The sequence below is a fragment of the Oncorhynchus mykiss genome, chromosome 11, assembly GCF_057628025.1.
Source record: "Oncorhynchus mykiss isolate SJ-2025 chromosome 11, ASM5762802v1, whole genome shotgun sequence".
Lineage (NCBI taxonomy): Eukaryota > Metazoa > Chordata > Actinopteri > Salmoniformes > Salmonidae > Oncorhynchus > Oncorhynchus mykiss.
The window spans coordinates 2,450,921-2,464,809 of record NC_143032.1 but is presented as its reverse complement, the minus strand read 5'-3'; the positions used below and the strand labels follow the sequence as shown (position 1 = coordinate 2,464,809).

At 44.9% G+C, this 13,889-nt stretch overlaps 1 protein-coding gene across 2 annotated transcripts; it reads right to left on the bottom strand.

The window, feature by feature from the left end:
* Positions 1 to 442: 442 nt before the first annotated feature.
* On the bottom strand, positions 443 to 13,674 carry LOC110535168 (phospholipid scramblase 1). Of its 2 annotated transcripts, XM_036934658.2 has the most exons (7): positions 13,585 to 13,674; positions 12,744 to 12,843; positions 12,608 to 12,650; positions 12,175 to 12,395; positions 2,818 to 2,979; positions 1,762 to 1,923; positions 443 to 1,223 (listed from the first exon to the last, which is right to left on the bottom strand). In XM_036934658.2, exons 2-7 carry the CDS (start codon positions 12,810 to 12,812, stop codon positions 1,188 to 1,190), a joined length of 693 nt encoding a protein of 230 aa, XP_036790553.1. In that variant the 5' UTR covers positions 12,813 to 12,843; positions 13,585 to 13,674; the 3' UTR covers positions 443 to 1,187. The 2 variants fall into 2 exon arrangements, with proteins under 2 accessions (XP_036790553.1, XP_090045213.1); XM_090189087.1 differs by lacking the exon at positions 2,818 to 2,979 and having other exon boundaries at positions 12,361 to 12,395.
* Between the last annotated feature and the right edge of the window lie 215 nt (positions 13,675 to 13,889).

Sequence of the window (13,889 nt, the reverse complement as noted above, 5' to 3'; positions counted from 1 at the left end):
TCAGAACAAACATGCCACTCTGCCATGTAGGTCAAGGAATCATGTCTGCTCTATTCATGTCATTTCTACCTGCAACGTTCAACAACGTTCGGCAAATGAACGTGGTCGTGACCTTGACGGTGGCAGTAGCTCCTCATGTGGACGGATACCGCCACCTAGTGGAGAAGTTCTGGTATTACAATAAATGGCCATGTATGGAGAATATTATAGATGGAACTCCAGTCTTGTTTTCACCTCAACAAGCACGCACCCCTGGGGAGCTCCAGTGTTGAGGATCAGCTTGGCAGATGTGTTGCTACTTTCCCTCACCACCTTCAAGTATCCAGTTTTGTCCCCCAAAAAATTAAATCAATTTTCCTCAAAACACATTTTTACCTTTTAGTGTTTACATTACTGTATTTATACTTGAGATATCACTTTTCAAAAGTAAAAAGTTCAGAAATCACTGGAGGATGTTTTTAATACTGAACATTGTGTCAACTTTCCCACAAATTACAATCACATGAAAACAATAAACAATATTAAGCTACATAAATACACAAATAAATAAATTAAATATCAAAAGTCTCAAAATACTGCATACAAAAGTTGTCTCGAGCAAAACACAGTAGCAGTAATACGGTAACTTAATATACTGTTGACACAAGAACATATTAAGGTCTTCCGATTTACCAAAAAATATAACATGTTTTTTGTAGATTTCTTCTTTAAGCTACATCTTCATCTCTGCTTCCTTTCCCTTCAGCATAGTGGTTGAGATAAAGATGGTGTTCATTTTATTTTCACATGTGGTAAATGGGTGAAGTGGTACCACACAACCCTTTTTATCAGACTGAGGGGGTTGTGGGCAACGCAACCACAATGTACACACTGTAAAAACACACATATGAACACTCCTTTATATACAATCTCTAAATATATAACAATGGACACTGACACACACACACCTGGTTTGACTGATTTAGCTGCAATGTGTACCAACCCCAGAAGCTAAAACTAGTACCAGCGGCCATTACATTACATTCACCTGTAATCCCTTGGTAGATCTATTTATATGGTTCTTACCATGCCAACCAGATGAATCCCACACATAGCACCATGTCTATCTGAGACCTTGTCCATGAACCAGCAGGAAGTTATAGCTCCAGGAGTGCAGACTGTCTGAGATGTAGACTACTCCTCAGCTGCTAGGGTTGGTTACCGCTCTCAAAGAACATGAAATCCTGAAAGAAAACATGCAATCTCCATCAAAAACATCTACATATACCATTAGAATAGAATAGAGAATAGCACAGCATAGCCAACCACAGCATAGCTTAGCATAGCTTATCATAGCATAGCAAACCACAGCATAGCTTAGCATAGCATAGCAAACCACAGCATAGCTTAGCATAGCATAGCAAACCACAGCATAGCTTAGCATTGCATAGCAAACCAGAGCATAGCTTAACGTACCATAGCAAATCACAGCATATCTTAGCATAGCATAGCAAACCACAGCATAGCATAGCAAATCCCCGCATAGCTTTGCATTGCATAGCAAACCAGAGCATAGCTTAGCATAGCATATAGGGAAACCTAGTCAGTTGTACAATTGAATGCATTCAATTGAAATGTGTCTTCCCCATTTAACCTAACCCTCCTCTGAATCAGAGAGGTGCGGAGGTCTGCCTTAATCGACATCCACATCAACATAGAAAACCACAGTATAGCTTAGCATAGCATAGCACATCATAGCATGAAGTAAAATACTAGACTTACGACGAGGAAACAAGCTCCTATCATCACAGCCTTCATCTTCACGTCCAGATCCATGGGGAACTGGATCCCAAAGTTATCAGCGTCCGTGAACGCCTCACGGAGTAGACCGGTCCACTGTTTACTGATCTTCCCTATCTTATCCACTTCATCCATGGTCACGATCTGGAGAGGAGGCAACAGTAGGCAACAGTCACTTTACACACAGAGAGATGCAGCTGAATCACCCCCCCCCCCCCCCAAAAAAAAAACCCATTATTTTAATGTTTTTATTATATTTTTTGTTTATATATATTTTTGTATTTTTTACGTATTTTTCTTAAAATTGTTGGTTTAAGGGCTTGTAAGTAAGCATTTCACTGTAAGGTGACCTGTAAGCTGTTGTATTCGGCGTATGTGATCAAATAAAATTTGATTTTGATTTGACATTATTATCTTCCGGGTGTTACTAGCTGGAAAATGATGAAATGGAGAACTTGTTAAACTTGTTTGGTTCCATTTCATCGTAGCATATTTGCTTTACTAGTCTGCCTGCTGTCCAATCACAATCTTCTACATAATAAAAACGTTTTATCTTTAGTTTCTCCTGAAATAAATTCAAACTTTGAAGGAATTTGAATGGCAATATTATGCTTTTGGCTAAACTCTTTTCCATCACAGTAAAGTTCAATGTCTTTGACCCAAACAGCCTTCAGAGCCTAAATAACCAGCATGCAAGAATGGCAACATGGTAACTCTGTCCCACAAAAACACACAATACACTGTTTGGGTCGAATGGATTCATTCACGCAGAACTCTTGTTGATTAGTAACATGTTGTACATTGTTCAGAGACAAACAGACAGGCCTTATAAAACCCAAAAGGGTCCCCAGAACCAGAACATTTAACCATGTAATATTCTGTTTTCACAGATTTCATCATGTTCAGTGTGTATGTGTTTGTGTGTGTGTGTGTGTGTGTGTGTGTGTGTGTGTGTGTGTGTGTGTTTGTGTGTGTGTTTGTGTGTTTGTGTGTGTGTGTGTGTGTGTGTGTGTGTTTGGACAAACATATAGTACGTACCTCAAAGTCAACATCAGGCAAGCAACTCCAGCCACAGAAGGGTCCGTGCAGCCTCAGCACAGCCTCTCTGTGTTCATTCTCTATGATGAACTTGGGGGAGAAGGGGTGCCACTGCTGGACCACGTAGCCTACCGTGTTCCCTGGGGGGGCCTGCACCTCCAGCTGAGACAGGGGCGGTGGGGGTAATATAATAGAGAGGGGTGGTGGGGGTAATATAACAGAGAGGGGTGGTGGGGGTAATATAATAGAGAGGGGTGGTGGGGTAATATAATAGAGAGTGGTGGTGGGTAATATAATAGAGAGGGGTGGTGGGGGTAATAGAATAGAGAGGGGTGGTGGGGGTAATATAACAGAGAGGGGTGGTGGGGTAATATAATAGAGAGGGGTGGTGGGGGTAATATAATAGAGAGGGGTGGTGGGGTAAAATAATAGAGAGGGGTGGTGGGGGTAATAGAATAGAGAGGGGTGGTGGGGGTAATATAATAGAGAGTGGTGGTGGGGTAATATAATAGAGAGGGGTGGTGGGGGGTAATAGAGAGGGGTGGTGGGGTAATAGAATAGAGAGGGGTGGTGGGGGTAATATAATAGAGAAGGGTGGTGGGGTAATAGAATAGAGAGGGGTGGTGGGGGTAATAGAATAGAGAGGGGTGGTGGTGGGTAGTATAATAGAGAGGGTGGTGGGGTAATATAATAGAGAGGGGTGGTGGGGGTAATAGAATAGAGAGGGGTGGTGGGGGTAATATAATAGAGAGTGGTGGTGGGGTAATATAATAGAGAGGGGTGGTGGGGGTAATAGAGAGGGGTGGTGGGGTAATAGAATAGAGAGGGGTGGTGGGGGTAATATAATAGAGAGTGGTGGTGGGGTAATATAATAGAGAGGGGTGGTGGGGGGTAATAGAGATGGGTGGTGGGGTAATATAATAGAGAGGGGTGGTGGGGGTAATAGAATAGAGAGGGGTGGTGGGGGTAATATAATAGAGAGGGGTGGTGGGGTAATAGAATAGAGAGGGGTGGTGGGGGTAATATAATAGAGAGGGGTGGTGGGGTAATATAATAGAGAGGGTGGGGGGAGGTAATATAATAGAGAGGGGTGGTGGGGTAATATAATAAATAGAGAGGGGTGGTGGGGTAATATAATAGAGAGGGGTGGTGGGGTAAGATAATAGAGAGGGTGGGGGGAGGTAATATAATAGAGAGGGGTGGTGGGGGTAATATAATAGAGAGGGGTGGTGGGGGTAATATAATAGAGAGGGGTGGTGGGGTAATATAATAGAGAGGGTGGGGGGAGGTAATATAATAGAGAGGGGTGGTGGGGTAATAGAATAGAGAGGGGTGGTGGGGTAATATAACAGAGAGGGGTGGTGGCGTAATATAATAGAGAGGGGTGGTGGGGTAATATAATAGAGAGTGGTGGTGGGTAATAGAATAGAGGGGTGATGGGGGTAATATAATAGAGAGGGGTAGTGGGGGTAATATAATAGAGAGGGGTGGTGGGGTAATATAATAGAGAGGGGTGGTGGGGTAATATAAATAGAGAAGGGTGGTGGGGTAGTATAATAGAGAGGGGTGATGGGGTAATATAATAGAGAGGTGGTGGGGGTAATATAATAGAGAGGGGTGGTGGGGTAATATAATAGAGAGGGGTGGTGGGGGTAATAGAATAGAGAGGGGTGGTGGGGGTAATATAATAGAGAGGGGTGGTGGGGGTAATATAATAGAGAGGGGTGGGGAGGGTAATAGAATAGAGAGGGGTGGTGAGGTAATATAATAGAGAGTGGTGGTGGGGGTAATATAATAGAGGGGGTGGGGGGGGGTAATATAATAGAGAGGGGTGGTGGGGGTAATATAATAGAGAGGGGTGGTGGGGGTATTAGAATAGAGAGGGGTGGTGGGGTAATAGAATAGAGAGGGTTGTGGGTTAATATAATAGAGAGGGTGGTGGGGTAATATAAATAGGGGTGGTGGGGGTAATATAATAGAGAGGGGTGGTGGGGTAATATAATAGAGAGGGGTGGTGGGGTAATTGGTGGGGTAATATAATAGAGAGGGGTGGTGGGTAATATAATAGAGAGGGGTGGTGGGGTAATATAATAGAGAGGGGTGGTGGGGGTAATAGAATAGAGAGGGGTGGTGAGGTAATATAATAGAGAGTGGTGGTGGGGGTAATATAATAGAGAGGGGTGGTGGGGGGTAATATAATAGAGAGGGGTGGTGGGGGTAATAGAATAGAGAGGGGTGGTGGGGGTAATATAACAGAGAGAGGTGGTGGGGGTAATATAATAGAGAGGGGTGGTGGGGTAATATAATAGAGAGGGGTGGTGGGGGTAATAGAATAGAGAGGGGTGGTGGGGGTAATATAACAGAGAGGGTGGTGGGGGTAATATAATAGAGAGGGGTGGTGAGGGTAATAGAATGGACGAGGGGTGGTGAGGTAATATAATAGAGAGTGGTGGTGGGGGTAATATAATAGAGAGGGGTGGTGGGGGGTAATATAATAGAGAGGGGTGGTGGGGGTAATAGAATAGAGAGGGGTGGTGGGGGTAATATAACAGAGAGAGGTGGTGGGGGTAATATAATAGAGAGGGGTGGTGGGGGTAATAGAATAGAGAGGGTGGTAGGGGTAATATAACAGAGAGGGGTGGTGGGGGTAATATAATAGAGAGGGGTGGTGGGGGTAATATAATAGAGAGGGGTGGTGGGGGTAATAGAATAGAGAGGGGTGGTGGGGGTAATATAACAGAGAGAGGTGGTGGGGGTAATATAATAGAGAGGGTGGTGGGGTAATATAATAGAGAGGGGTGGTGGGGTAATATATAGAGAGGGGTGGTGAAGTAATATAATAGAGAGGGGTGGTGGGGGTAATATAATAGAGAGGGTGGTGGGGTAATATAATAGAGAGGGGTGGTGGGGTAATATAATAGAGAGGGGTGGTGAGGTAATATAATAGAGAGGGGTGGTGGGGTAATATAATAGAGAGGGGTGGTGGGGGTAATAGAATAGAGAGGGGTGGTGGGGGTAATATAACAGAGAGAGGTGGTGGGGGTAATATAATAGAGAGGGGTGGTGGGGTAATATAATAGAGAGGGGTGGTGGGGGTAATAGAATAGAGAGGGGTGGTGGGGGTAATATAACAGAGAGGGGTGGTGGGGGAAATATAATAGAGAGGGGTGGTGGGGGTAATATAATAGAGAGGGGTGGTGGGGGTAATAGAATAGAGAGGGGTGGTGGGGGTAATATAACAGAGAGAGGTGGTGGGGGTAATATAATAGAGAGGGGTGGTGGGGTAATAGAATAGAGAGGGGTGGTGGGGTAATATAATAGAGAGGGGTGGTGGGGTAATATAATAGAGAGGGGTGGTGGGGTAATATAATAGAGAGGGGTGGTGGGGTAATATAATAGAGAGGGGTGGTGGGGTAATATAATAGAGAGGGGTAGTGGGGTAATATAATAGAGAGGGGTGGTGGGGGTAATATAATAGAGAGGGGTGGTGGTGAGGTAATATAATAGAGAGGGGTGGTGGGGTAATATAATAGAGAGGGGTGGTGAGGTAATATAATAGAGAGGGGTGGTGGGGTAATATAATAGAGAGGGGTGGTGGGGGTAATAGAATAGAGAGGGGTGGTGGGGGTAATATAACAAGAGAGAGGTGGTGGGGTAATATAATAGAGAGGGGTGGTGAAGTAATATAATAGAGAGGGGTGGTGGGGGTAATATAATAGAGAGGGGTGGTGGGGTAATATAATAGAGAGGGGTGGTGGGGTAATATAATAGAGAGGGGTGGTGAGGTAATATAATAGAGAGGGGTGGTGGGGTAATATAATAGAGAGGGGTGGTGGGGGTAATAGAATAGAGAGGGGTGGTGGGGGTAATATAACAGAGAGAGGTGGTGGGGGTAATATAATAGAGAGGGGTGGTGGGGTAATATAATAGAGAGGGGTGGTGGGGGTAATAGAATAGAGAGGGGTGGTGGGGGTAATATAACAGAGAGGGGTGGTGGGGGAAATATAATAGAGAGGGGTGGTGGGGGTAATATAATAGAGAGGGGTGGTGGGGGTAATAGAATAGAGAGGGGTGGTGGGGGTAATATAACAGAGAGAGGTGGTGGGGGTAATATAATAGAGAGGGGTGGTGGGGTAATAGAATAGAGAGGGGTGGTGGGGGTAATATAATAGAGAGGGGTGGTGGGGTAATATAATAGAGAGGGGTGGTGGGGTAATATAATAGAGAGGGGTGGTGGGGTAATATAATAGAGAGGGGTGGTGGGGTAATATAATAGAGAGGGGTAGTGGGGTAATATAATAGAGAGGGGTGGTGGGGGTAATATAATAGAGAGGGGTGGTGGTGAGGTAATATAATAGAGAGGGGTGGTGGGGTAATATAATAGAGAGTGGTGGTGGGGTAATATAATAGAGAGGGGTGGTGGGGGGTAATAGAGAGGGGTGGTGGGGTAATAGAATAGAGAGGGGTGGTGGGGGTAATATAATAGAGAGTGGTGGTGGGGTAATATAATAGAGAGGGGTGGTGGGGGTAATAGAGATGGGTGGTGGGGTAATATAATAGAGAGGGGTGGTGGGGGTAATAGAATAGAGAGGGGTGGTGGGGGTAATATAATAGAGAGGGTGGTGGGGTAATAGAATAGAGAGGGGTGGTGGGGGTAATATAATAGAGAGGGTGGTGGGGTAATATAATAGAGAGGGTGGGGGGAGGTAATATAATAGAGAGGGGTGGTGGGGTAATATAATAAATAGAGAGGGGTGGTGGGGGTAATATAATAGAGAGGGGTGGTGGGGTAAGATAATAGAGAGGGTGGGGGGAGGTAATATAATAGAGAGGGGTGGTGGGGGTAATATAATAGAGAGGGGTGGTGGGGGTAATATAATAGAGAGGGGTGGTGGGGTAATATAATAGAGAGGGTGGGGGGAGGTAATATAATAGACAGGGGTGGTGGGGTAATAGAATAGAGAGGGGTGGTGGGGTAATATAACAGAGAGGGGTGGTGGCGTGATATAATAGAGAGGGGTGGTGGGGTAATATAATAGAGAGTGGTGGTGGGTAATAGAATAGAGAGGGGTGATGGGGGTAATATAATAGAGAGGGGTAGTGGGGTAATATAATAGAGAGGGGTGGTGGGGTAATATAATAGAGAGGGGTGGTGGGGTAATATAATAGAGAGGGGTGGTGGGGTAATATAATAAATAGAGAGGGGTGGTGGGGTAGTATAATAGAGAGGGGTGATGGGGTAATATAATAGAGAGGGGTAGTGGGGTAATAGAATAGAGAGGGGTGGTGGGGGTAATATAATAGAGAGGGGTAGTGGGGTAATATAATAGAGAGGGGTGGTGGGGTAATATAATAGAGAGGGGTGGTGGGGTAATATAATAGAGAGGGGTGGTGGGGTAATATAATAAATAGAGAGGGGTGGTGGGGTAGTATAATATAGAGGGGTGATGGGGTAATATAATAGAGAGGGGTGGTGGGGGTAATATAATAGAGAGGGGTGGTGGGGTAATATAATAGACAGGGGTGGTGGGGGTAATATAATAGAGAGGGGTGGTGGGGGTAATATAATAGAGAGGGGTGGTGGGGGTAATATAATAGAGAGGGGTGGTGGGGGTATTAGAATAGAGAGGGGTGGTGGGGGTAATAGAATAGAGAGGGGTTGTGGGGTAATATAATAGAGAGGGGTGGTGGGGTAATATAAAATAGGGGTGGTGGGGGTAATATAATAGAGAGGGGTGGTGGGGTAATATAATAGAGAGGGGTGGTGGGGGTAATAGAATAGAGAGGAGTGGTGGGGTAATATAATAGAGAGGGGTGGTGGGGTAATATAATAGAGAGGGGTGGTGGGGTAATATAATAGAGAGGGGTGGTGGGGGTAATAGAATAGAGAGGGGTGGTGAGGTAATATAATAGAGAGTGGTGGTGGGGGTAATATAATAGAGAGGGGTGGTGGGGGGTAATATAATAGAGAGGGGTGGTGTAGGTAATAGAATAGAGAGGGGTGGTGGGGGTAATATAACAGAGAGAGGTGGTGGGGGTAATATAATAGAGAGGGGTGGTGGGGTAATATAATAGAGAGGGGTGGTGGGGGTAATAGAATAGAGAGGGGTGGTGGGGGTAATATAACAGAGAGGGGTGGTGGAGGTAATATAATAGAGAGGGGTGGTGAGGGTAATAGAATAGAGAGGGGTGGTGAGGTAATATAATAGAGAGTGGTGGTGGGGGTAATATAATAGAGAGGGGTGGTGGGGGGTAATATAATAGAGAGGGGTGGTGGGGGTAATAGAATAGAGAGGGGTGGTGGGGGTAATATAACAGAGAGAGGTGGTGGGGGTAATATAATAGAGAGGGGTGGTGGGGTAATATAATAGAGAGGGGTGGTGGGGGTAATAGAATAGAGAGGGGTGGTGGGGGTAATATAACAGAGAGGGGTGGTGGGGGTAATATAATAGAGAGGGGTGGTGGGGGTAATATAATAGAGAGGGGTGGTGGGGGTAATAGAATAGAGAGGGTGGTGGGGGTAATATAACAGAGAGAGGTGGTGGGGGTAATATAATAGAGAGGGGTGGTGGGGTAATATAATAGAGAGGGGTGGTGGGGTAATATAATAGAGAGGGGTGGTGAAGTAATATAATAGAGAGGGGTGGTGGGGGTAATATAATAGAGAGGGGTGGTGGGGTAATATAATAGAGAGGGGTGGTGGGGTAATATAATAGAGAGGGGTGGTGAGGTAATATAATAGAGAGGGGTGGTGGGGTAATATAATAGAGAGGGGTGGTGGGGGTAATAGAATAGATTGGGGTGGTGGGGGTAATATAACAGAGAGAGGTGGTGGGGGTAATATAACAGAGAGAGGTGGTGGGGGTAATATAATAGAGAGGGGTGGTGGGGTAATAGAATAGAGAGGGGTGGTGGGGGTAATATAACAGAGAGGGGTTGTGGGGTAATATAATAGAGAGGGGTGGTGGGGTAATATAAAATAGGGGTGGTGGGGGTAATATAATAGAGAGGGGTGGTGGGGTAATATAATAGAGAGGGGTGGTGGGGGTAATAGAATAGAGAGGGGTGGTGGGGTAATATAATAGAGAGGGGTGGTGGGGTAATATAATAGAGAGGGGTGGGTGGTGGGGTAATATAATAGAGAGGGGTGGTGGGGGTAATAGAATAGAGAGGGGTGGTGAGGTAATATAATAGAGAGTGGTGGTGGGGGTAATATAATAGAGAGGGGTGGTGTAGGTAATAGAATAGAGAGGGGTGGTGGGGGTAATATAACAGAGAGAGGTGGTGGGGGTAATATAATAGCGGGACAGGGTAATATAATAGAGAGGGGTGGTGGGGGTAATATAATAGAGAGGGGTGGTGGGGGTAATATAACAGAGAGGGGTGGTGGGGGTAATATAATAGAGAGGGGTGGTGAGGGTAATAGAATAGAGAGGGGTGGTGAGGTAATATAATAGAGAGTGGTGGTGGGGGTAATATAATAGAGAGGGGTGGTGGGGGGTAATATAATAGAGAGGGGTGGTGGGGGTAATAGAATAGAGAGGGGTGGTGGGGGTAATATAACAGAGAGATGTGGTTGGGGTAATATAATAGAGAGGGGTGGTGGGGTAATATAATAGAGAGGGGTGGTGGGGGTAATAGAATAGAGAGGGGTGGTGGGGGTAATATAACAGAGAGGGGTGGTGGGGGTAATATAATAGAGAGGGGTGGTGGGGGTAATATAATAGAGAGGGGTGGTGTGGGTAATAGAATAGAGAGGGGTGGTGGGGGTAATATAACAGAGAGAGGTGGTGGGGGTAATATAATAGAGAGGGGTGGTGGGGTAATATAATAGAGAGGGGTGGTGGGGTAATATAATAGAGAGGGGTGGTGAAGTAATATAATAGAGAGGGGTGGTGGGGGTAATATAATAGAGAGGGGTGGTGGGGTAATATAATAGAGAGGGGTGGTGGGGTAATATAATAGAGAGGGGTGGTGAGGTAATATAATAGAGAGGGGTGGTGGGGTAATATAATAGAGAGGGGTGGTGGGGGTAATATAATAGAGAGGGGTGGTGGGGTAATATAATAGAGAGGGGTGGTGGGGGTAATAGAATAGAGAGGGGTGGTGGGGGTAATATAACAGAGAGGGGTGGTGGGGGAAATATAATAGAGAGGGGTGGTGGGGGTAATATAATAGAGAGGGGTGGTGGGGTAATAGAATAGAGAAGGGTGGTGAGGTAATATAATAGAGAGGGGTGGTAGGGTAATATAATAGAGAGGGGTGGTGGGGTAATATAATAGAGAGGGGTGGTGGGGTAATATAATAGAGAGGGGTGGTGGGGTAATATAATAGAGAGGGGTAGTGGGGTAATATAATAGAGAGGGGTGGTGGGGGTAATATAATAGAGAGGGGTGGTGGTGAGGTAATATAATAGAGAGGGGTGGTGGGGTAATATAATAGAGAGGGTGGTGGGGTAATATAATAGAGAGGGGTGGTGGGGTAATATAATAGAGAGGGTGGTGGGGGTAATATAATAGAGAGGGGTGGTGGGGTAATATAATAGAGAGGGGTAGTGGGGTAATATAATAGAGAGGGGTAGTGGGGTAATATAATAGAGAGGGGTGGTGGTGAGGTAATATAATAGAGAGGGGTGGTGGGGGTAATATAATAGAGAGGGGCGGTGGGGTAATATAATAGAGAGGGGTGGTGAGGGTAATATAATAAATAGAGAGGGGTGGTGGGGTAGTATAATAGAGAGGGGTGGTGGGGTAATATAATAGAGAGGGGTGGTGGGGTAATATAATAAATAGAGAGGGGTGGTGGGGTAATATAATAGAGAGGGGTGGTGGGGTAATATAATAAATAGAGAGGGGTGGTGGGGTAATATAATAGAGAGGGGTGGTGGGGGTAATATAATAGAGAGGGGTGGTGAGGGTAATATAATAAATAGAGAGGGGTGGTGGGGTAATATAATAGAGAGGGGTGGTGGGGTAATATAATAAATAGAGAGGGGTGGTGGGGTAGAATAATAGAGAGGGGTGGTGGGGTAATATAATAGAGAGGGGTGGTGGGGTAATATAATAAATAGAGAGGGGTGGTGGGGTAATATAATAGCGGGACAGGGTTGGTGTTGGAACAGTGGAGAAGTAAAGAGGAAGATTGTGAAGGGGGGTTAATTAAGAAGGAAAGAAGGATGGAAGGAAGGAAGGAAACATGCTTGAGAGTGAAATAACTATATCTCTGAACAGAAACCATGATGTCTGTGTGATGAAACATGAAGCTGCATTTCCTTTAGGTGTACTACATTTAGAAAGGGGATCTGACCTGTCAGTAACCAGTTCTAGGGAAGAGTCTCAGAGACTGAAGTCAACTCACCTCTTGCAGACAGCAGGGGAAGAAACAGGACATGCACTTGAGAGGTCTGGTGACTGTGATGACCTCCTGTCCAAAGTTGTCAAGGACTTTTATTGTGAAGGATCGTAAGGGTCCGCAGCACTGCCTGCTAAGACAGTCATTCTCCTCCACAGCATAGAACACGTTCTGACCCATGGCATTACGTACCTCATACTTGTTGTTGCTCTCAAAGCCAGCCAGGGCTGTGGGGTCACACACACACACGTACACACACACACGTACACACACGTACACACACGTACACACACACACACACACACACACACACACACACACACGTACACACACATACACACACCACACACACACAGACACACGTACACAAATCTCAAATCTATGAAGACCATCATCAAAATAGTAATTCTTGTTTTTGTAAAAAAAAAATTGTACATACCTTCAATAAACTCGACTTTCTGTTTGATGAGTAGCTGATCAACCTAAATCAAAGTGCAAACAATATCAATGTTCTATAGGACTAAATTAAACAGAATTGCCACGACAACATCATGGAATAGGATGAGAGGACTCACCTGTGTTAGATACTCTAGTCCGGGTGGGCATCCCGGCAGGCCAGGGTTCGGGACCTGGTACGTGTTCATCTTAATGGGAGCAGGTCAAGCTGCTATTCAACTGTAGAAACCATGGTTACAACGTTACGAATGGAATCAAAAGGCGATCTGGCGCCACCTACTGTTGGTTTACACGATCAACACAATCACATAAATAAATAAAAACGTACATAAATGACTCCATATGATATAATGTATCGTTTAATTGTAGCCTTGTGTTTCTTATAGTCATAGACTGACTACACATGTAAATACAACCAACAGGCCAACAGCCTAATCGGAGTTCTCTTCGGGAATGTCAGCAGGTGTAGTCTATTGCAGACTGTAATAACATCCCAATAAACGGATATACCGTACCTATGCGTGAAAGAATAAACGGACAATTTTTCTCTGACAATAGGCAATATATCTAGGAAGGGAAAGGGTTTCAGCTGACAAGTCGCCAAGAAAACAAAACATGGCAAAGCTTTTACTAAGCCGTCATAGTAGCCGACATTGTGATGCGCCCATCCATGCATTAAGCGTACAGCATCTCAAGAATGTCGCAAAGTAAACACCAAGTCAGCTGGTTTGTACTAATCTACCTGTGTCTGGGTTCAGATGAAAACGCACTCAATGATGAGTAGGTTAAACACTGTCAAATTCAAATCTGGGAGGATGCGGGTGTTTACGTGATAGAACATAAACGATAGCCGTTTAGACTATAACAATGACACGGAATGATGAATTGATCTTTTACGATCAAACCAGAATAAATAAAGCATGGTAAACTACGAATGTTGAATCTACTCTAAAGACTCACCCATATATTCTGGAAGAAAAATACAACAGTCCGCTTCACGAGCTCAGAATAAAACCTTTAATCTCATTGGAGAATATAGATGCCTTTCCCACCCGCATCAGCCAATGGTAAACCGAGGCAGTGAAAACCCAGGAAGTATTTTCTGTCACGCGTTTTAATGTCATTACAGCGCATGCTCGTCTAGCCAGACGAGTAAAGTAGGTTAAACCACAGGTCTTAACTGGTTTATTGGTTTTACCATTAATGGCCTAAAGTATTAACTGGTGTGATCTTATGAGATACAAATCAACAGGCAATTGTTAAAA